General features: G+C 35.4%; 1 protein-coding gene across 2 annotated transcripts in view; it reads left to right on the forward strand.

Annotated features, from left to right (window-relative positions):
- The first annotated feature begins 4308 nt into the window (after positions 1–4308).
- The window catches only part of LOC101738097 (mucin-2), a 48040-nt gene continuing 27985 nt past the window's right edge, over positions 4309–24363 (forward strand). Inside the window, exons 1-2 of one of the 2 annotated variants that reach the window (XM_004931869.5) lie at positions 4309–4746; positions 21272–21405. Coding sequence is in view for 1 of the 2 variants with exons in the window: in XM_021351783.3 (XP_021207458.1) it covers positions 23094–23135 (42 nt within the window). In the remaining variant the exon portion in view is untranslated. Of the gene's footprint in view, positions 4747–21271; positions 21406–23078; positions 23136–24363 lie in introns of those variants that run through there. The other variant, XM_021351783.3, reaches the window with a different exon arrangement.

Below are 24363 nucleotides of genomic sequence, written 5' to 3' on the forward strand. Positions count from 1 at the left end.
ACCTAGAACCATGTCGCGTATTTTAAAAGATGACTTACGACTTGCAGTCTATAAGAGACGTACTGGTCATTTCTTAACTGATAATTTAAAAGAGAATATGGTGGTAAAATCGAAATAACTACTGAAGCGGTACGCAAAGGAAGGTCATAGAAAATTTTTGTTTACGGATGAGAAAATTTTTACAATTGAGCAACATTTTAACAAACAAAATGACCGTATTTATGCTCAAAGCTCTGAGGAAGCTTCCCAATTTGTCGACAGAGTGCAACGTGGGCACTATCCGACTTCAGTGATGGTTTAGTGGGGTATTAGCTATGAAGGAGTGACTTAATCATACTTTTGTGAAAAAGTTATCAAAACATCGGCACAAGTGTATCAAGATACCATTCTTGAGAAGGTAGTGAAGCCCCTTAACAACACCTTGTTCAATAATCAAGAATGGTCCTTCCAGCAAGACTCGGCGCCAGGTCTAAAAGCTCGGTCTACGCAGTCTTGGTTGGAAACCAACGTTTCGGACTTCATCAGACCTGAAGACTGGCCGTCGTCTAGTCCGAATCTTAATTCGCTGGATTATGATTTATGGTCAGTTTTAGAGAGTACGGCTTTCTCTAAACGCCATGATAATTTGGAGTCCCTAAAACAATCCGTACGATTGGCAGTGAAAATTTTTCCCACGGAAAGAGTGCGTGCTTCTATTGATAACTGGCCTCAACGTTTAAAAGGACTGTATAGCAGCCAATGGAGACCACTTCGAATGAGCTTTTTACACTTTAAATTGTTTTATATTTATGTATTAAACTAACACACTGTAAAAGTAATAAATGTTATTTCCCAGGATTTTTTTTTGTTTTCCTTTGTAACAGTATTTATGGCCAGACTAAGTAGTTACAACGGCTGCCCCACCCTTCAAACCGAAACGCATTACTGCTTCACGGCAGAAATAGGCAAGGCGGTGGTACCTACCCACGCGGACTCACAAGAGGCCCTACCACCAGTAAAAATGTATCATGTATTACGTAAAGATCAGAAAATACTCATAGCATTCGGTACCCTCACTAGTGCTAAAGCTACGTCTAGGTACATCATTAGTATTTCCATGATAAAATATCTATGATTAACCAAAAAACTGCACATTATTTCAAATCTAAGATTTAGGCAGTGTTTACAAAACTACTTTTTACAAAACTACTTTACCTGTCTAAGATTTGAAATAATGTGCCGTTTTTTGGTTATTCATAGATAAATTCTACTTTAATAAGCGACCGTTTAAAATATTTGAAAGTATGAATATAAAAATATTATTTTTTCAACTGGTCAAATTAATCGTAATTGACAATCAGGAAAAATATTGACACAGTGCTTATAAAAACTTATTTGTGCATATCAGGAAGTAGTTGCATATACTATCCGATAGCAACCAGGACTGAGAAATGAACGTATTTATTTTATATTATTTTTTTCCTGCTCTTCATAAACTACACATATATTATTTTGTATTTGTATGTAACATTATATGTTTCGCAGTGTGTTGGCTGTGTGTGGAATCTGCAGAGAATAGGCAATCCGTACTCAGAATACCAGTACACTGAGACTGCCAGCTCACATGCGAAGCTATTATGATTACCTAAACTATGGCTGATACAAATATAAACCAGCCCCCAGTTCCGGACAGTTCCACTATTCCTGGTTACGGTAGCGGCAAAGGTAACAGCGTGGCAAAAGATGCTAAGAATCTCTGACAGATATCCGGCATAGGGGAAGCCAAGGGAATGGACGTCTATGCCATGATAATAATATGAATTATATATATATTTCAATCTTACAATGCCGTTTATGTGTGTGTGTGTAACTACCTACCATACTATATTCCATGTAAATTACTTATAACGTTGGCCTTGCCCTTCACCATTTTTCTGTGGTATTTTAATTACATATAGAGTGAGGGATACTGGGCGAACTGCTGACATTTCGGTCACGATGGAATTCAAAACCGTAGCTCTGTGATATTGAATTTTTTGAAAGGCATTTCCTTCGAGGTCGCCTTTATAATACGGCACACACTGGTCGCGCTCCAGCAGCTAGTGTAAAACAAATCAACTATATATCTAATATGTTTCCTAATCAATGAAGGCGTATCGCTAAATCAGACTATTCGGTTATGTGCGAGGTCACAGCGGACACGATTGAGACCTACTGCTCCATCAATAGAGACAATGCGATTTATGCAGACCCTTGAGCAGTGCTTGCAACACAGATTTAGCATTTCACCGCTAAATGCGTTCATTTAGCAATTTGATGAACCTCGTTAGTGGGCAAAAATGTCATCTAATATTAGTAGACAGTAACTTACCATTACACTACTATACAATTGAGGTCTATTCTTGTCGCGCCGTTATGAAACTTCAACAAAAGTTAGTAATAATTATAAGAGTAAAACAAACGGGTACCCGCGATTTAATTCAAGTAACTTTTCTATTTGTAACTTTGAAACAAATTTAACTTGTCATTGTAAACTTGTCAGAAATCAATATCATTAATAACTTAATCAAATGATTTACAAGCTAAAATGAACTGATCTACTCATAACCCAACCGAAGTAAAACCTCCAGACACCTTAAAGTAATTGCCGATGCCCAATTTGAAATATCATATTGAAATATCAATTGCATTGGGACAACGACTTTCCTATCCTTCAAACTGGAACGCATGATTGCTTCGCGATAGAGTTGCCAAGATGGTGGCACCCACCCGTGCAAACTTGCAACATGCTACCATCAGCATTTATCATAAGAATTACGGTGTCAAGAAGCGATTCAAAAATTGCAAAGAATCTTATACCATTAAACGAGCAATTCTTGTATATTAATATATATATAATATGAATCTCGGAAACGGCTCCAACGATTTTCATAAAATTTAGTATACAGGGGATTTCGGGGGCGATAAATCGATCTAGCTACGATTTATTTTCAGAAAATGTTGTTTTATTCGTGTTTTCAATAATCAACTTTTCCCGACATCTATTGACGAATAATAAAACTATTTTTCTTAATTGAGGGCAACTAACCGCTTTAAAGACACAACAAGATGGCGTTATTAAAAAAAAAACCCAGCAAAGTTCGGTCATCGTCTAGTTGTACTTAAATGCGCAGACATAAATCTTGTATTCGAATTTTGTATTAGCTTTTTTTACAAAAGACATTCATTCAAGTTGACAACTCCGGTTTCTTTTTTCTTAAGGCGGATGTGATGGCTCGGAGGCTTTTCCAACTTCACTAAAACTGTACAAGCTCAAAAGCTCAGTTATCTCGATCACTGTTCGATAATCTTGTCAATAAGTTACGGGAATTCGATGAATAAAAGCTTAAGTCTAAATACGCTTGACTGATTTAAAAAAATCAAATATATGGGCAGGCAGGAAAGTCAGTTAAAAATCACACATACATAATTATATGTTTATTCTAAATGGATAACAAAATTGTTATATTGCCTTAATTATTTTACTTAATATTTCTAACGATTGCTATGTTTTTTGGTGTGGAGGAAAATATACAAATCATTTATCAATGCTTAAACTAATTTTAACTTTATTTTGGTTGTGATGGTACTCAGCAATCCTCGAACACGGGCAGGTATCAGCATTTTATATAATTTGGCCACGAAAAATTAAAGCGTTCGCGTATCGACATCAGGACAGCGGTTTTTACTTTGTTTTTGCTACCACCCACGACGTTACCTAAACACCGTGACGTTTTCTTTTTCAAACGAGCCTTAAATAAAGTCTTGGTAAACTTGGCAGTGCCCCTGGTTCTGTTTACGTCCAAAATCGACTGCGTCTGCAAACCAACAAGTGGCCCGTACTACCGTCTGCTTTCAAAAGCAATCAAAAAAGATAAAAAGGCAATTCAACCTCGTGTTTCAAAATGAGTGTCTTCGCATCCGCAGTAGTATCTTTGAGCTTCAATAACGAATTAATATCGGGCAGGTGTGACATGAGGACGTCTGTCATATTATAAAAAAATATATGTTATGATTTTGAAAAATTATTAGCTTAGCTTAGTAACAGGCACTTTAAAATCACAGCTTGCTTATTCGCTCCATATAACAACTTTACATACGCTGAGTGACATTGGTCACAATATGCAAATAAAACTGGTTGTTATCAGGCAGAGATAATATTTCGTATAAAATTATTGTTACGACCAGCAAAGTATCCTTAAATAAACCGATTTCGATACACTGTGGTAAATCCGTGGAATGCCACAAAAACAAATTCTTCACATTGTTATATACTTTAGAACAAGCTGGGAGAACTGTGTTTTTCTCTTTCGCGATCGCATAAGCAACAAGTTGGCGACGCGACGATCGCAAGGTCTCCCGGGCGGCTAGAGACGCGGGCGCAAAGCCACGAGTCTCGCAAGTAAAAGTAACTTTTAACAATACCTTGGCGGCGCCTGCGCGCTGCGTACGTTTGTTTCGCCAACCGCTGCCGCGTGTCGCTACGTATCGTTCTTTACTTTTTTTTCGTACGTCGAAACGGTCAGCAAAAAAAAACCCAATAACTTTGAATTGCGTGATCTGACTTAGGGGGACATTTCCATCGAAATATAATCGGGAGTTTTTGTGTTAAGTTAACTACGTGTTTATTTTTAAAGCATCGCTTAAGCTCGATAAGGGAATGAAACTTTGTAATGTTAAACAATAGTTGCACCTGAACCAAATACTGGATTATACGCTCAATTGAACGTAAGTAAGAACTATATTTGATTTTAGAGCTATAAAAAAAACACTCGTCCTTAAGCTTTAAATTAATATCGGAATCTCGTAATATTTTCGACAGTAAATTTCAAAACTAGTGAACGCGTTTATTTATAACAATTCAGTCATCGAAAATCAACGTTCACTTCGATAAATTATGTATAGCACGAAATAAATTTGGATAGAAAATAGCAATTATGTCTGCAACAAAGTATAAGTACGTGTAACGGTAATATCGACATTCTGTTAGTTTACTAATGAGGTGATGAAAGCGGTCCGCGTTTTCCGTCTGTTACAGCCTATGTGTGGTCACCCGGCCACTCGGTGAGAGACTCGATCAACTTAAACTCAGAACTGGTTCCAGATATATCGTACACACGTGCTAGTTACCCGATATCTAATGCAATTACTTCATAATGTACATACGAGTCGTCTATTATCAAAGGTGGCAATCTGTGCATTTGGAAAAAAAAATGTTATTGATATGTCAATACAGATTGATTTGAATATAATCGTCTCCTTCAAAGAATACGGTTCAAAACCTGCATTAAATAAAGGTTAATAGTCAACCTGTTATTTATCTAAGATGTCGTTCCGAAGAGTTTTGTGACTGCCAATGGAATACACAGTCAATAATTCGTTTTTCTGATTTACCAATAATTGTCCAAAAGTCAGATTGCCGGCTTTGATAATAGTCGACTCATATATCGTACACACGTGCTAGTTACCCGATATCTAATGCAATTACGCCGACTCCGCTTCATAATGTACATACATAGATGCAACAACAACTTTCTCGTTTCCTAATTTATCAATCTCTCGTGACTTACTGTCATAACGTGATGAATATATATTATAACGTGCTACTTGTTATGCTTTAGTATTACGGGATGATTATTACGTCACGTTCCGAAGTGGAATAACCAGATCAACAAACACGTTTCTAATAGATTGTGATAGTTTAAAATCGATTGATTTAAAAAGCTAGCGCTAAGAAACTACAAATGCGGGATGTACTCAGAATGAATTTCAATCGGATCCGACAGACGGCACGCGGAAAATACAAATCCTTTAGAAATATAACATATTGAAAGTTCAGCACGTAATTATTCGTTCAATATTTAAATCACGAATTACTAGAACGCACATCGATATTTTGCTTTCCCTTGGCCCAGGTTATTTGCAATGCATGGGATAAAACTACATTTAACTACTGCTCCGCTTTTAGAATTAGTTTTCCTTCATTAATATTTAATGAGATTTTATATAGACATGCTCGCAATGCTCGAGATACTACTTTAATGATCGTATTATTTTATACATTGTCTTACCTCGAATAGTTCCTCATTGGCGACCTAGCTAGTGGAATCTACTTCATAGGCAATTATCTTAACGCAGATGAATATAAATCCATGATCAATTAAGTAAAAAAAATATATATATAACAATTTAATTAAGTATACTTTCATTTATTTCTGTTGCTGTAACAGCTCACGGAACATCTGGTGATAAGTGATTACCGGAGACCATAAACATCAAAGTTACATCTTGATTCAGACATGAGATGAAAATCGCAATCCTATCAAATTACTTTACAACGGTTTACTCACCCTTGAAACCAAATCGTATGACTGATTCGCAGCAGAAATGGGAAAGATGGTGGTACCCACCCGAGCATCCTAACTATACGCCCTACCACCCGGATGCGCTAGACCGCGCATTATCTTTCACAAATAATTGCTTATCATTCAATTCAATAAAATCATATCTTCTCATTCTTCCTCATCTAAACAATCACCAATAATGTGAAGTACGTTTGACTTTGATAAAACATTCACAGATTTATTTGCATCATAAAATTTTATGCCTTAAATCTTTATGTAACAGACGTTGTTTGATATTTTATATAATTAATTATACGGTCTCTATTACTGTGTTCAGACTTGAAAAACCGAATAGAGTATTTTTTGAAATCGCTCAATGTAAACGGATGTTGATATGAAAGTCGTAAATAAAGAAATAATAGTATGTAATAATGAAAGCATTTAACATTAAATTCGATATCAATAAAATCTTAAGCTTTTACATACCACGAGCTTATAAAAAGTCTTGGAAATTATTAGATAGTTTTCAATTTACTATTATTGTATTTTATTAGTATTATTGAAATTTGATAGTACAATTATGCATTTAACAGTCGGAAGTCGGAATTAGTATTGCTATTCCTAAATCTCAAGCATAACAAAAAATCATGCTAAAGCATTTCGGAATTTTTCCTAAAAAAAATGCACTGTCAACTTACAGAACTAGACAGATCCATTTTTTGTCTATTTTATACTAGTAAAAATTCATCAGTACAAATGTCGATTCATTCAAAACATAAGATCTAGGTCAAAACAATTGATTTGAAAAAAAAAACCTTTTTTTGATTTCTAATGACAATAATTAACTTAGGGAGAATAGGCATTGCTTAGGTAAGATATTAAAGGTTTTCGGTTACGTTGTGAGGAAAAAGGGTAACAGTCTCGAAAAACTACTCATCACCGGCAAAGTGGAAAAGCCTAGGCGGCGTAGTCCTATGCGCTGGTCGAATCAAATGAAGACAACATTGGACTCCAGCATCAATGTCACTATCCACTGCACAGAGGACAGGAAGGAATGGAGTCCAAATAAAAGTGCTTCGTAAAGGTCATGACGGAGGCACGGAGGAACACTATGCAGGGAGGAATATTTATAGGTAGAAAAATTGACTTAAGTTCTTTCTTATTACTAACTAAGCTTCATGTATCTAAGCGTAATTAATATTGAAAATCGTATAGAATTCACGACCTTTAAGCTGTGGCGCAAATAATATCGCGATCGCCCGCGCGTTTCGGTCCACTGCACACTTTCCATCGTCCCCAATAAGTGCAGAAAGCCTAAAAATCTTAAATGAAAAATAAACAACCTTGATAGCATTGTCATATCGATAACAAAATAAGAGCAAGCTCTCGCTATTTCTTCACTGAATTTATGTTTGCAACAAAAGAATTCCATCGTCTACAGTAACAAATTCTAAACAAACACACTATGGCGTGTCGCTGTTGTTCAATATTTCACGGATCTTTAAAAACACAATGTATTTTAATAAATTTGTGTTAGCATGAAAACAACCTTCTCGTGTCCAGTAGTGCAATATGTGTACTGTCAGGAATATTGGATAACGAGGTGTTTCGACAGATGTTTAGCATGCGGTCAACACGCTACCACGGCCTCGCGGAGGCTCTCTAATGTCTTATGACTTTGACTCATCCCGGCCTTCACTTTTTGTAATCATAAATTATTTGACGGATCTGCGTTGGCTCTATCATAATGTCGACTTCGACTGGTGCAATAGGTGACGGATTTCTTAATACGCGTCATGCGCGTAATCGATGATCGTTCGAAATATGCACTTGAAATATGTTAATTGTCAGAAACCGCGCTGTCGTCGAATTGAATTGCTCAGTGTCTTTGACTCTGTAACGAATGAGCTCTCGGTAGTCTAGCTCGATAATTTGAATGGTGACATAACCTAGTGATTCGTCAATTACGGAGTGTTTCGGTGGAGATACTCGTGCTGGTCTCGAATAGTCGTGAAGGTCGCCAGGTCGCACGGAAAACACCCCGCGAAGCGCCTACACCGCGTGCAACTGACGCAAGCGCAGCCAGTGTGAAGCAACTGTGCAGTTACGTGCTTCTACTCGTACATGCCATCACTTTTAGCAACGACCCATTTTCTTCGTCAAAAACAAACTGCTTTACCTTATAGGTAGTATAACCGCGGATGTTTTTGTTCGTTAAAAGACAGACAGTCCAAATACAATATGAAATACAACATGAAATAAGTAAGTTTGAATTAAGTATTCCAGCAACAAAGTTTACAGCCATTTCCCCGTTTTAGTGGTAAGGTAATAATTATATCATCATTAATTCATAGATAGCAATTACCTCTATGCTATCAAAAACGACATAACTTGTTATAGCGTAGATATGCAGTTTTTTTTAATATTATTTTTAAATATTTTTCTCGTGGATGTGTTCACGAACATTGAGGGGTGTATTGGACATATTTTAAGGTTACTGCCTTTCCCAAAATCAACTATCGGTCTTGTTGTAGGACGATAAGGTTGGGGCATATCACACAAAACCATTTGCTTATCTTTAAAAACCATCGAAAATGTCTACAAAGTTGCTCAGTCGCAGCGTTTTGATGTCACAATCGACAGTCACGGTAGCTCAGGTTAATTGCACTATTAAACGAGATTATATACAAATTATAGTTTATTTTCACCATTACTTATTTCACAAGTTCATTTTCTACAAAAGAAACGAGAAAAATTTGAACAAGAAGGTATTGATTAAATCAAATTTACACATCACATTACGCGAACATAAATGAACACCTAAAACAACATTAAATTACATGGGTGTTGTTTTTACTTTAAAAATATTGTGGCACATATATTAAGCATATACATATGCCATAATATATACATACCGTATATATATATAAAGCACGTCACATATTTCAAATTTACAAAACATTATTATTAATATGTTTCAATTATAACAGAGATATTGGTACATTCCAAAATCCGGTTTTTTTTAAGTACGTTTTTGGTTGATATAACCTTTTATAGACCTTGATATATTTGTCTTTTACCTTTAACATTTTACTGTATTAGCCGGTAGCTCTTTGAACAAGTTAACTTGGAGCTCTTCAAATTAATAGATATAATCTCAGAAGCTTTAAACGAAACGATCAGGCCAATTATGAAATTACGTGATCGGTATACTGTTAAAAATTTTAAAATATAACGTTGTTTCAATGAATTACATGATGGCGGTTATTATAGCTATTAATAAGTTGCGATAAGCATTCGTTGTAATGGCTCACGCGACATCTTTGTCGATGCATCGGTCGACGACCCATGCCGAGCCGTTTGTAAATACTAAACCGGTGACAAGCGAACTCCTCGCTAATGCCCATAGCTTATAGCAATAAGAAATCAATGCTCTTTCCAACTACCAATTAGGTATGACTCGAGCCAATCCATAAGTATTCCCAATGCAAATATAGATTTTCTACATTACATACGAACGGCGACATTTCTACTATTGAGTTTTCGCGAACAAGTCTGGAAGCTATACTTTTTAGAACAAGCAAATATAAGTAAATAAATAGGGAAAGTGAACTCGCGTTTTGTAATCTTTTTACGCCTACACTACATTTTTGCGTTACGTTTTTTATTAACATAAATTTCGATCATTGCCCATTCACGGTAGCTGGACACGCGTTTAGCAATAGTATGGAATGTCTACGCGCTCATCTACAAAACTAGTGGAAATACAAACATTTATAATTTCTCAAAGTGAGTGCAAATGAAAATGTTTAAGTAAAATAAAAAAATGGACAAAAATTGACAAAATATAAAAACAGCAATAGTCACTAAATGTAATTTTTTAATTAACAAGTTTAAAGTAAAAAACCCTTATACGGATTAGTCTCGTGCTTTTTAATATTATCATATATGTATTACGATTTGAATACTTTGCAGCTTTCGTAATTACGACAGAGGAGAACTGAAAACGGAACTAAAAAAGAATTTAAATTGGTTTTCTTATCAAATAAGGACAAGTTTCATAACATGGTTCTTATTATTGTTTTAGGTCATTATAAGAATGTCCTAGATTTTATGAACTTTCCATTGACATGTATTACAGCAACGGACACGCTGCAAAAGGTAATCTGAATGTTACAGTCTAGCCTGTTAATGAAATACTTCACGGTTCATGATAGATCGCTTACAGCATTTTACGTGTTGCGCAGACACCTAATTGTATGAATGTCCAAATGATAAGTTATAGCCAGAACTTCAGTCACGTTCTAAGAACAAGTCATAGGTCTGTCACTTTTTTTTTTAACTTTCTATCACTCATCGTCAATAGAACAGGGACATTTGCAAATAATGGCGGAATGGCATTGCAGTGCATATTTAAAACTGCAGCTTGCATCGATTTGCGCGATCGATCGACGCGGTCGTTTATATATAAATAGCCACAACGTAGCGGCCACCGATAAGGTTAATAATACAGGACGATAAATCATTACCAATCACATACAATAACAATTATTATTGCCTGTTGCAAAAATAACTGAGGCTCAGAGACGTATTAGAACGGATATCTAGTTTGACACAGCTGTCTTGCACTTTTGACCTTGTTCGTGCCACTTTCAAAAGAACGCCGCATAATTTGCAGTACGAATGATATTTGAACGTTACCAGTGTTATTATGTTCCTCATTACATTTAAAACATCAAGGATTCGAACGCTTAGCACCAGAAGATCGCTTTATTAAAATGGAAGCATTAACTTAAGCTGTTTCGAAAACATTAAGAAAAGTTTCAACTTATCTTCCGCTCCCTTTGTTTTTTTATCTGTCAGCTCCACAAACATTATAAGTCGAAAAATCAATGTCCGTGTCCGTGATATACAGGTAGGCGTAACTAAAATGTTATTCAACTTGACGCAATAATAGACTACCGGATTTAATAGCTGTATCGTGACGCTTGCCTTCCGCCAGATGTCACAAAAAATTAAAACACTCCAAACAGAAGCTGAGAGAAGTCGTGACTTGTGTCTAGTGAAATTCGTTGCGAGCACGGCTACACCGTTGAAACCTGAACACTATTTTTAAAACGTGTCGTGATGGCTTCTTGTTTTATTTTTTGCCTTAAAAATCTCGCTGCGAAACAAAGTATCGCTGCAAACGTACAATAAAATACGATGTACAGCGCGCCTATATTTGTCCAAGCATGCACGCAATGTGAATAAACTGGAATTCATTGTAAAACTCTCGATTTTACTAGTACCGACTAGAAACGAACTTGTAATATTTTGAGCTGAATGATTTTATTAGAAAATTTTCTGCGCACACTGAATCCAGTATCATAAAACAAAATTTAGTAATGAATAATATGTAGTTAATTACAACTACATGCAATAAAATCAAAACAAAAGTGATGGTAATAGATCCCATGAACAAACTGGAGCACACGGAGTCACTGCATCTTGAAACAACGGAAAGATTCATATACTTGGGCTCCATGATTGCGAATACTGGATCGTGCAAGCCTGAGATACAAAGATGCATCGAGATAGCCAAAAGTGCCATGTCTCAGCTTGATAGCATCTGGTCCGATAGAAGCATCTCCATATAAAAACCAAGCGTAAACTTGCAACAAGTCTTGTGTTTTCTATCTTCTTATATGGGGCGGAGACATGGACTCTAAAGAAGGCTGATCGAAGTCGGGTCGATGCGCTTGAGATGTGGTGCTGGAGGAACATACTGCGGATTTCTTGGGCGGCACATCGAACCAATGCATCAATCCTGGAAGAAGCATCTCCACAGGACTCTCTACCACTTGTCTACGTAGGAATTTAGAGTTTTTCGGTCACATTGCCAGGAAAAAGGGTGAAAATCTCGAAAGACTACTTATCACCGACAAAGTGAAAGGAAAGAGGCCTAGGGGACGTGGGGGCCATGCGCTGATCCCATCAGATTAAGACGACTTTGGACTCCAGCATCAATGTCGCTATCCACTGCGCGGAGGACAGGAAGGAATGGAGAAACATAGTCCTAGTCCATGGTCCTCCAAAAGTGCTCCGTAAAGGTCACGACCTTCAGCACTGAAGAACACGACGCACGTAGGAGGCATTAAAAACATATCGGAACATTGTTAATCAACAGACAACATGTTAAATTTCGATGGTCAATTACTGCATTGCTTAATTTAAAATGATAGTTTGGCTTATACGCAAATATTAAAGCCAAATAAGTGCACCCGCAAATATTAAAGCCAAATAAGTGCACCAGATTTTGCCCAATAAAGGGTTCCGTAGGTTGTATGGCCAATCAAGTAGATCGTACGCTTGTTTTTCTACAAAAGCAACACTAACAAACTTCAATTATCGCTTATCTACAAAATATTTAACTCGATATTAAGTATTCGAAAGTATTTTTTTGTTTTTTTCAAACCGTACTCTTTTAGAACACGTCATTAAAAAGACTTTTGAAACATAAATAACTAACAACCGGAGCACGTCATCTTATGAGTCCGAATGGGTAGGTACCACCACCACCCCGCTTATTTCTGCCGCGAAGCTATAATGCGTTTCGGTTTGAAAGGTTAGGCAGCAATTGTACCTACTGTAAAAGTGATATTTAGAACTGACGTCTCAAGGTAAGTGGCGGCGCCGCGGCGTTAACGTTGTTGATGTCTATGGGCGCCGGTAACCACTTAGCACCGGGTGGGCCAGAGCTCATCCACCCATCTAAACAATAAAATAACTAAGTGGCTTTAGTAGACATATCTAACCAAAAATTGATTTTCACAAAAAAAACACTTCTAAAAATTATCATTTTTAAAACCTATTCTTATATTTTTCAAATCGGATTCCACTTTTTTCTTTTACTTAAAAGGCAATTAAATAACGATTTGGTCGATGTTTAGTTTAGCTTCAGAACAAAGTTGCGTGCCAAGGTAATTACTGTTACTGATTACTGATCATTTTTCCTATACTTGTCGCAATATAAGTAACAGAATATGCCATTCAATGTTCTTAGAAAAAACGTAACGACATAATTGACTAAGGATTATGATATATGTAGTTTGAAAATTAGAAAAGAAAAATAGTTAATTAAACTTTATTTTTAGCTTGTGAAACTAGTCAGGATATTAGAACGAAGTTATAATATTATCGTATTTTCAACGGAAGCGTGTGTAAATTTTCAAGATGCTAGGGCGATTTGAAGTCGGTAAAAATGACTTTCAAATATTCCGTTACATACAAACAAACATACATACACGCCAAGCTAATAAAAATACCTTAATAAATATCCCAAAATAGCTGTCTTTGGAAAATCCTAAACAAAAAACACAAAATTCTAATTTGTTTCGCAAAACAAAAGTTTGGTAGTTAATGGTTTGGCTCTAGTGCCCATGAGCAATGGAATCCACTTACCATAAAAGGGGTCGTTAACTCGTTTGTCTGATGTGAAAATAGTATATATATCAATACAGGAAAATTATATAATATTAATATACCGCTAACAGATTTAGAATTTTTAGTGAAGATAAAATTTTATTTACACCCCTCTAGTTACCGCTTTATATGTTGACTAGCGACCCGCCCTCGATTCGCTTCGGAAACTGTAATTTATTATTGATTTCTCCACTATTTAATGAATGTTATTATACATATAAACCTTCCTCTTCAATCACTCTCTCTATTAAAAAAAACCGCATCAAAATCCGTTGCGTAGTTTTAAAGATTTAAGCATACATAGGGGCAGACAGATATAGGGACAGAGAAAGCTACTTTGTTTTATACTATGTAGTGATAGATAATGTGTATGAAAGTCCATGGGCGACGGTAACCACTCACCATCAGGTGGGCCGTATGCTCGTCTGCCTACAAGGGCAATAAAAAAAAAATAAAGAAATAAAAACTGGACGACAGGTTTTATTCATCGGTATATTAAAATTTGCCCACTGAGTCAAAAAAATCGACCTTAGTATAAAATTAATATTTATTTCGAATCGCTGTGTCATTAGCATACTATATCAGTATTAAAAAAATGTGAGCCGTCACGGGACGCCTGGCAGATGTGAAACATCGACATTATTTTGTAAAAGTAATATGCAGAAAAGAACAGATTGTGATAGGAACTAATGATAAAATAAAATATTACGAAAAAATAATTTGTTTTCAAGTAAAACACAGAGAGAATCGCACAGTCGATTGCGCATGGCGACGCGTCGCCACGGCATGCGTCGCCACGCCATAAATCGGTTTTACGTGCGGCTATAGATGTTTCACATAAAAAATCAGGGTACTTTTCATTGATACGTTTGCGCCAAACACAAATTTCATATTAGTGTCAGCGAACCTACAAATGTTCGTGGCCTGCTGGATGTGATCCTCTGCATCTACATTGATTTTTTTGGACCACTAAACTACTCAAATTCACACAACAACATCATTAAGAATACTCAAATCAAATCCTAGAACATTCGACTCTAATGGCATCGATTATTTTTGTTCTGTACATAGAGTCGCATGATACAACATTCCAAACACGTTTAAATTACATCTCGTGACAGGTCGTGTACCAATATACCGTGTATTGTTCAATAAATCCACCATGATGATTAGGCAACCCGTTTCGCTGCGAAATATCGCGACATTTCGTTTTAGCGAAAACTCAACGAGCCTCGGAATTTTAATGAAAGATATCGTCATTCGAGGAAAACGTTAGCTTCGCCAGTCAAAATGAAAAACAAACACATATAATTTGATTGTATTGCTAAGTACTTGCGTGTTCTGTTTTTCTGATGTTCGTGACAGAATTGAATTATTTATGTCGTTCGCGACTTTCAATTACAGGACTGATTTATGTTTGATTGCTTTATTTCTTCTAGATTGTTCACGGAGTGCTAAAATTACGCCTGTATAATATTACTTGATTTGATTCTGATCTAAATATATGACTGAGACCATTGTTTGTATTTAATAAAATAAGTATCTAACCTAAACAATAGAGAATTATTTGTAAATTATTTAGGAGTGTACCCCGGTCACTATCATCTGATTTTTCGCTGTTAATAATTCAAGTGAATTTAAGATAGATAATGCGTGATGATAAGATGTTCACTGCTGTTTCTTCTTAAACCTTAATTGCAAAAAGAAAAAACAAAGCGCGCGAGGAATGTCGAGGAAAAACGCATTACATTTATTTTTACTTCAAAGGAATCACGCATGATGCATTGAACAGTACAATTACCAATAGTTCAATACTAATTCTTTGCGTAATTACTGGTGGTAGGACCTCTTGTGAGTCCGCACGGGTAGGTACCACCACCCTGCCTATTTCTGCCGTTAAGCAGTTATGCGCTTCGGTTCGTAGGGTGGGGCAGCCGTTGTAACTATACTTGAGACCTTAGAACTTATATCTCAAGGTGGGTGGCGCATTTACGTTTTAGATGTCTATGGGCTCTAGTAACCACTTAACACCAAGTGGGCTGTGAGCTCGTTCACCCATCTAAGCAATAAAAAGATACTATTATTTTTTAATATTTCTATACTATTACTTCATTTAAATAGGGGGGCATTGCGTGACGCAGCCTGAAATGATAGCATTCTTGCAGTTGTTATTTAACCTTAACACCAGAACAACTCTTTGCTCGTTTCTCTGTCTGCATCAATCAAAAGTAAGGAAAACCAGAAGTGACAATAAAAAAAAATAATAGCGAACTAAAATAAAAACTAAATATACTAGGAATGATGACATAACGTGTCTAACAATGCAGCCTTATTTTTATACTGTTTTATTAGACCATAGGCCTACTACGGTGCTGTGGTACCTGCGGTGTGGTACGGTGGTACCTACGGTGCTACCCATTTATATGTACTTAAAAGCGTCTTATCGGGTTCGAAGGCCGAGATAGCCGTTATATTCAATCGAGACTTAAGCCTCATGTCTCAAATCGATGGTGACAATCACGTTGTATTAAAGTTCAATCAAGTTTATTCGGTCTTCGGTAACAACTCAATATCAACTATCAACTATTAATCCTAACCTCATCTTGATATATAATAAAAAAAACAAGTACTGTTTTCTTCCGACTGAATGTTCTGATATTTTGAATGCAAATTACCATTGTTCGGGGCGTGCAATGCGGAATTGTGATGATTTCAGAACAACCTTAATCTTGCTTCGTCAAGGTGCCGGAGCTAACAAAATAATGTTATGTGCAAATAACATGTAACTGGGTCATACACAAAAAGGGTAAAAAAAGTGTTATAGCAATGTATCATCTAAAAGAGGAAATTTATGAATATTCGAAAGCATTTAAATCGTAAAGGTACTATATTACTACTCATTTTAATCGTATCTTGTAAAATATTACATTTCATAAATTCATTTTGATGGCGTTAAACTTCAAAAAATCTCTTCCTGTGGACTGTTACAAGACGAAGGTATAATGTTTGAGCCATGTTTAAAAATAGTTAAAGTACCCTATGTATTAAAATTATTTATTTGTAACACAAACAATATAATAAAGATGATAATCTTGAGAATAAAACAAATATATCGTTACTATATGTATACAATAAATCCAATAAACTTATGGTTACATGAAATGGAGTCTTTTCTGTGGACGCGATAAAACGACACCAAATTTTTATTTATTCGACCGCATTAAGCTTGTGTTTTTAACTGTTGGCATCACTAAATAGTGGCCATTCCGGCATTTGATATTTTGTTGTTTCGATTCCAGTGCGAGTGAAAGTATATTTTTTATTCCAAAACACACATAAACGTAAAAGATCAAGTGTTCTTTCCTGTTCCAATTATAGACATGTAAATATTATCTATAAAAATTTATATTTATTATTTTCATATGAGCATTTAGTACAAGTAAATGAAAAGCATGTTACTTGATTTCTAACCTCAAAGTTAACTTCTTTGCGCAAGAGTTTTTATAAAACATCTTTTCTGTGGACATCTTTCCTGTGGTCACGATGTCCACTGAAAAGACTATGTCCACAGAAAAGGTGTAAGAAACATAACTTAGTTGGTCTAAGTAGAGAAGAACTAAAAGAATAGTCGAACCGAGGGTCTACTCTTTTTTTAAAGTTGGCTAGAAAGAGGCTTGATTTTGGCAACATTTGATTCGCAATAAAAAATATATAAATCTAATCAATGTAAATAGAGGAAACGAAAACATTTTTTTTATTTCTATTGATTTCGTTTAGGGGGTTCAACCCTTGGGTCGTGTGTTGGTCCATATCTTGCTTCGTTTTAGTTCATGCTTTTTTTCGTATTGCATTTTTTTTAAAGTAAATATGCCACGAGAAAGCTGATCTAAAATTCAACTCTAAGAAGAAGAAAAAAAACAAAGACGTCAACAAAAGAAGTTGAGCATGAGACGCACACGTGCTAAGCTGAGCGGAGCAGAAATTGAAGAGATAAGAAAACAAGACAAAGAAAGATACAAGAAAAAGAAAGCTGAAGGTCTGTCTAATTAAAATTATAAAAGTCTACACTCCCAGGCAGCAAAGGAACATAGGAAGGCTTGGAGAGAAAAAGCAAAAATAAGACGTGAAAAGAAAAACAGCAAAAAGCTAAGGCTACTGATTTGATTAGTAACACTTCATCTTCAAGTTCATCATATTTGGCAAGATCTCGTGTTAGTGTAGGTAATGTTATTAGAGCTCGTAACTTGCGACGACTTAAAGCAGAGAATAAGTATTTAAGAATAAAAATTTCAAACATGGATTCAGGCTTAGTTAGATATCGTTTGCAATTATCAAGATTAAACAGAAAACAGAAAAACAAATCGTCAGTTAGAGCAACGTATAGACAGAAAAAAGAAAATAGTGAAGAAATACAGCTGATATGCATTGTTTTCATTATCGTCTATGTCAAATAAATTTGCAAATGAAGACATTGAATTCGTTTCGGGCCTCACATGTTCTAGATTCTGGGTCAAATACTCCTGAAATAGACTATTTATCTGTACCTAATTCTCCTTTTATACCAGTAACACCCAACGCATCTACGCTATCAATATCACCTGATTTCTCAGACAGGTTTACTCCAGATTATGATATTATATATGATCGAGAACCACGTAAACCTATTAAGCGGGCACTGCGTATATTATATTCTGATAGTGAGTCCGATTGCTCCATAAGTTTTTCATCAAAAAAATGATGGTCATCAACTCCTTTACAATATTCAAACAGTTCTGATAGTTCTCTGGAAATATTTTGAAATAATTAAAGTCCTTAAATTTCATTACATTGCATATTCAAATTCATTAGCTATCTAAAGAATTATATACGAGTAATATACCATGGCTGTAAAATTATTATAATTCGATATTTGTTTTGTTTCATAAGTCCACCGAAGGGATTTTCCTTTCTGTAGACATTATTGTTTTATTTTTTATTTTCCAATTAATGTGATTATGTTGACATTTTATTTGAGTTTCGGTATTCGTTTATACCAGTGGCTACACGTGTTTGATTATGTTGTCTTAATATATTTTAGCTTATGCTGCATCACAGCTTTTCATCTCTCTTGTAGACCAAATCGTCTCTTCTGTGGTCCGCAAAAATATAGAAATTGCGATTATGCCAAAAATAAGACATATTGATCTCGGTTACAGTGATTAAAAGATTGATGATCAATAGTTAAATAATAAATAGTTTGTTTCGCACTGATTCTGAGATAATTTTTTTGCTGCACTTTTTTGTGCTCTATTTGTGTATGACCCAACTATATTTAGATGGATTTAGATACGCTAACGTAGTTCGCGTATAAAAAATGATTTGCAATTGCATTATTATATTAAATTTATATTTGATTCAATCACGAATCGTAAAATAAATAAAACAATCAATGAATATTAAATATTGTAGCTAAAGATTGTTAATAGACACATTAAGCCGTATTTGGTAATACATATTATCTATAGCCTCAGTGTCTTCTGTTAAACATTTCAAGTTGAAGTCAGTGCAGTATAAAAATATTTTCAATAGTAACTTTCTACACACGAATAGATTCGAAAATCGATTCTGGAAGCTGACAATATTTTATTGCAAACCGAATAAAGTAAAAATAATATTGAGAATGTGAAAAATCAATGAAGTAAATTGATTCTAAACTTCTTCTCCAATCGAAAACCCATTTAGAAACTGAATTAATTCATTAATTCAATTGCAGTTGAATCGCGACCATACATCTATTCATCTGTACGTCACTATCTAGGCATGTAAATCTTGTTTAAACAACAAACTAATGAGATTTGTTTCTGTAATGTAGCTTAATTAAATTTTCTTTTGATGGAAATGGCTGTTGTTGGCTCATAACATCTGAAACGTGAGCTCAAAGAGCCTTCGGGCGTGTAAGACACCCTGAGAAACGCGCAAGGTGAGATTTCCAACAGTAAGTGTTCACGCGTTCCTCGATTGAATCACGGTGGGCGAACAATTATTGCATTGTGTGATTGGTTATTATTTGGCAGTCGAGGACAAAATGCGCGTGCGCTATTTGACCCCGCGCACGGCTCCGCGTTGTTCATTAAAAAGCAAAGACTTTTAACGATGCTGTAAAAAATTTGATACAAGGAGTTTTTTTTTTGCATGTATTTCGCTAAAACTTTAGGTATATTTGTTGAAAAAATTATCTCCAATCATAGTGGTACATAATGCAATTTTTGTTAAAATAAATTACCAGACATATACCTAAATAACGATTTTTAACGATGCTGTAAAAAGTTTGATACAAGGAGGTTTTTTTGCATGAGTTTCGCTAAAAATTTTAGATATATTTGTTGAAAAAATTATCTCCAATCGTAGTGGTAGTTAATGCAATTTTTGTTAAGGTAAAATAACAGACATATAAATAACGATTTTTGTGGATAAAACCACCCATGTCCACTTAGTGATCATTAGGTCACACTCACAAATAGGCAATGATAACATAGTTAAATTGAAACCTAATCACGAAAGACAATTAATTGAATAACGTAAAATGAATACATCAAATAATATTCAAATAAGATTGTAACAAAAAATGTATCATCGACTGTACCTAAGTCGGTTTGAATAAAGCCGACACTAAGCCAACCGGTCTAGTGACATTCGTCGACTTATCAACTTTAACATTTTCAATCACTTCAATGAAACTGATGACCCCACCTATTTCGTCACACCCTATAAAAATGCCTTTACGGTGCCAAATTATTCGCAGTCTCACTAAACGACAATGACGCTTGCGACTTCTAAAAATCTGTATAAGAAATTACGCAAGCTATTTGACCTTTAAAAGGATTTCGCTGTCAAAAAAGTTGTGTATTTGCTTGTTATTGTATACATAGACGTGTATACGTACAAAAGATTACTTTAAGCTAGTTTTGAATGACTAGCATGAATTGTAAATTGAAAATTGTAATTTCATTTTTTATTTAGGAAACATTTCAAATGGTGTCCCTTTTAATTATTTACATTAATCTAACTGTTAATATTTCTAATTCTTAATCTAACTAAGGTTGTTTACAAATATTCCGAATTCTCGATGATGGTAGGAAAGTTGTATTTTTGTAAAATAGCCTTCACCGAGTCCAAATATTAACTTCAAACTCTCTAAGCTTTACCTACTGATAAGTCACGACACTTCAACTAGGCAAGTGGGTCAAATCTTCTGTTTCAAAACGTAACATTTCGCAATTTCGATGAGAAAAATCAAAATCTTTATCCGTGTTGAATTTTTAATGTACATATTTTATTGTGAATTAATTAAATTAATACTTTTTTAGCAATACAATTTTACCATAAATATACTGTTTTTTTTATTTGTCTTTGTATTCCGTGATTACGTAGAATACTTGAGTAAACTAAAATTATTCTGTTTACAGGTAATCGCTTGCACTTGCATGGGATCTGTGCACTGTTGCTATGAGGTGAGGGTGATGTGGACAGGATGCGGGTCTCAGAAATCGCTATCGACTAGCCGACAGGGCCTTGTTGCTGCTTTTATACTGAGGCCGAGGTGAGTCACGCGGACACCACAAAACCGAAACATTCAAAAGTCACCCATTCAAAGGCCCCAAGCTGGGATTTTCTCTTGTGTTACGAGTATCGAAAATACACATGCGAAACTAAAATAATAACACCCAAAGTTCGAGTATCGAGCGCTTTCAATAAAGGCATTTATTCCGACCGGATATTGGCCCAAAAACCCCTTTCGCAAGAGTCAAGGTCACGATGTATCTATAACCCAATCGCGAGTCAAAAACAGTGATATAGACCTGAATCATCTATTATCTAAATGTATTTTAGTTCTTAAATCTCCATAGTTTTGAATTCAAATAAGGAATTCTGAATTTTTAAGATCTCATAATATATTTCTGCTATATTATACTATCTTACGTCGGTCCTGCCAACAAATGGGAATGGGTCAATGGTTTCCGACGCAAATACAATCAAATTTACTGTGCGTACTTACAAAGCAATTATCAGTAAAATCAAGGCTACATTGAGTTCAGGGTAGGAGGAACTTGCAACTCTCAATCATTTTTCTCTCCAACCCAAGTTCAGCCTCAGCCCAACAGAATCCTCTTTAGGATACACGAACTGCTATTACGAATGATTTAAGACGTTTTATAACAGTAGATGACCGACGCCACCTACCCGTATGTATCACTCTGAGGCTAGATAATAATGAAGCCATTAAATATACTACATGACATTCAATAAAGCTCTTCAAAGTAAATAATAAAAGAGTACATCCTACACAGTTGAAAGGTGAGTCAGTTTAGAAAGTGGGTTTACTGTTTGCGATAATAGATAATTCAAACATATTCGACACGACAGGTCCAATCACCGTTCAGTTTTGTCTGAAACTGTCATCTGAAGTTGTGAACAAAAAATGTTTGCCCTCATTTGTTCGAGTGAAACTTCACCACGTTTGTATGCCAAGGCTACTGGACAAATTGATATTACATCTAGTGAGAGTTTATAGCTGAACCTGCGTTCACAGTCTTGGCATTTGTCGCGTTTACGTGACTTGGACATTTAATAAAATCATTTGCAGATTTCAAATCCTCTGAAGCCAGCAAACAAGATTTAAATGCCTAGATAGTGACGTACAGATAAATAGATGTGTGGATGGAATTAGTTCAGTTTTTAAATGGGTTTTCGATTGGAGAAGAAATTTAAAATCATTTTTCTTCATTGATTTTTCACATTTCTCTTATCTCTCATTATTTTTACTTTATTCGGTTTGCAATAAAATTTGTCTGCTCCCAAAATCGGTTTTCGAATCTATTCGTGTGTAGAAAGTTACTTGAAAATATTTTATACTGCACTGACTTCAACATGAAATGTTAACAGAAGACACTGAAGTTCTAGATAATATGTATCTGAAATGTTCTAGATAACATGTATCTGAAATGTTGAAAGCTTTTTTATCAAGTCTCCGTTAAAACGTTTACTGGTATTAAGGGCTTGGCACAATGTAAATTAACTTGGAATCTAAAATAACCGTATGAAACATTCCGAGTTGATGGGTCAGTGAGCCGCCGCGCCGGACGCTCCGATCTAAAATTAGTTTCAGTCACTGACGTCTTTTTGATAAACCGCTCAGTGCATCGGCGTGCAATGACGCTTCCTCTGCACTTATTAAAACTGACTCACTTTATGCGTTTCAAGTGTAAAATGTAACTTAGTATTCTCTCGATGCTTTGCAGTGCTTTTGTAAACCTCAAAGAACATTGTTCGGTAAGATCTTTAGATAGCTTAAAAGTCGTGACATCAATATATTCTTCAAAATTATTTATCCATTCATTCACATTCGAACCCAGTTGATTGTTGAACGAACTCCTGATTTAAAATAAGCCTACCCAGTTACTGAATATCTTTCAGTAATCGGTACAATAAAAATTTTTGGCGATCTAAGCTTAAATGAATGTAATGATATATTTTGATGTTTAATCAAAACATGATATAATGTATTCGATAAACTAAAAGCAAATATGTTTGTATATGAAAGACTATTGACAATATAAATGTAGCTGTGTAAATGGATCACAATACAAAGAGACGCTGGTTACGGGACTTGTATTCTTTAGATAATTGAAAGGTTTTTGTTAAATGTCTCTATAGTTCACGTAACGTTTGTCAATTTTGGCTATTGTACATTAAATGGGACGTTATTGAGCTATTCACGTGAACAAGCGTATCGTTACATGAGCATCCACTTAATAAAACGTTTCTCGAAACCTTTTGTGACCAGCTCGTTAGACATTTAATTGCCACACTTTTGGCCCGTACAAGCTTTTGCACAACGTACGTATAGTGTATGGATACGTATAATTTACGTACGGTAATAGTGAAGGTACTGTTGAAAAATATCCTGTTTTTAAAATGTTATAGTGAAACAGTAGAGCTCTTGGACTATCTAGTGCAACGGTTCCCAAACTTGTTTTGTCTACTGCCCACTTTGAGAATAAATTATTTTTTAACGCCCCCATTTTTTCACCTACTTTGAACCACTAAAGCGAGATCTCAGTCGGTGTCTAAGAGTCCTCCTAGAAGAAATTACAAATCGCCTCCCCGGCCTCTACAGAACGTCCCCATTTTTTTCTGGGTCTCCGCCGCCCCCCTTGGGTCCTCCAGCGCCCACAAGGGGGCGTTATCACCCACTTTGGGAAATGCTGATCTAGTGCTTACCAGACCTCACAAATAAACATAACGTGAATACCATGACCTTGAGTGAACGAGTTCACTGCTTACCTGACGTTAAGTAATTGCCATAGGCTTAAAGACATCATTACGTTACTGCCAAAACACATCTTGGGACATGATGTAGCAGAATGGTGATAACTACTCTTGGAGCCGTATACCAATAATAGGTCAAAGTATCAATTATTTTGTTTGCAAATGGATAAATGTGTATATATTCTGGACTTGATTACTCAATCGGCTTAGTTCTTGTGGATGTTGGACT

Source organism: Bombyx mori, chromosome 22 (assembly GCF_030269925.1).
Source record: "Bombyx mori chromosome 22, ASM3026992v2".
NCBI classification, from domain to species: Eukaryota; Metazoa; Arthropoda; class Insecta; order Lepidoptera; family Bombycidae; genus Bombyx; species Bombyx mori.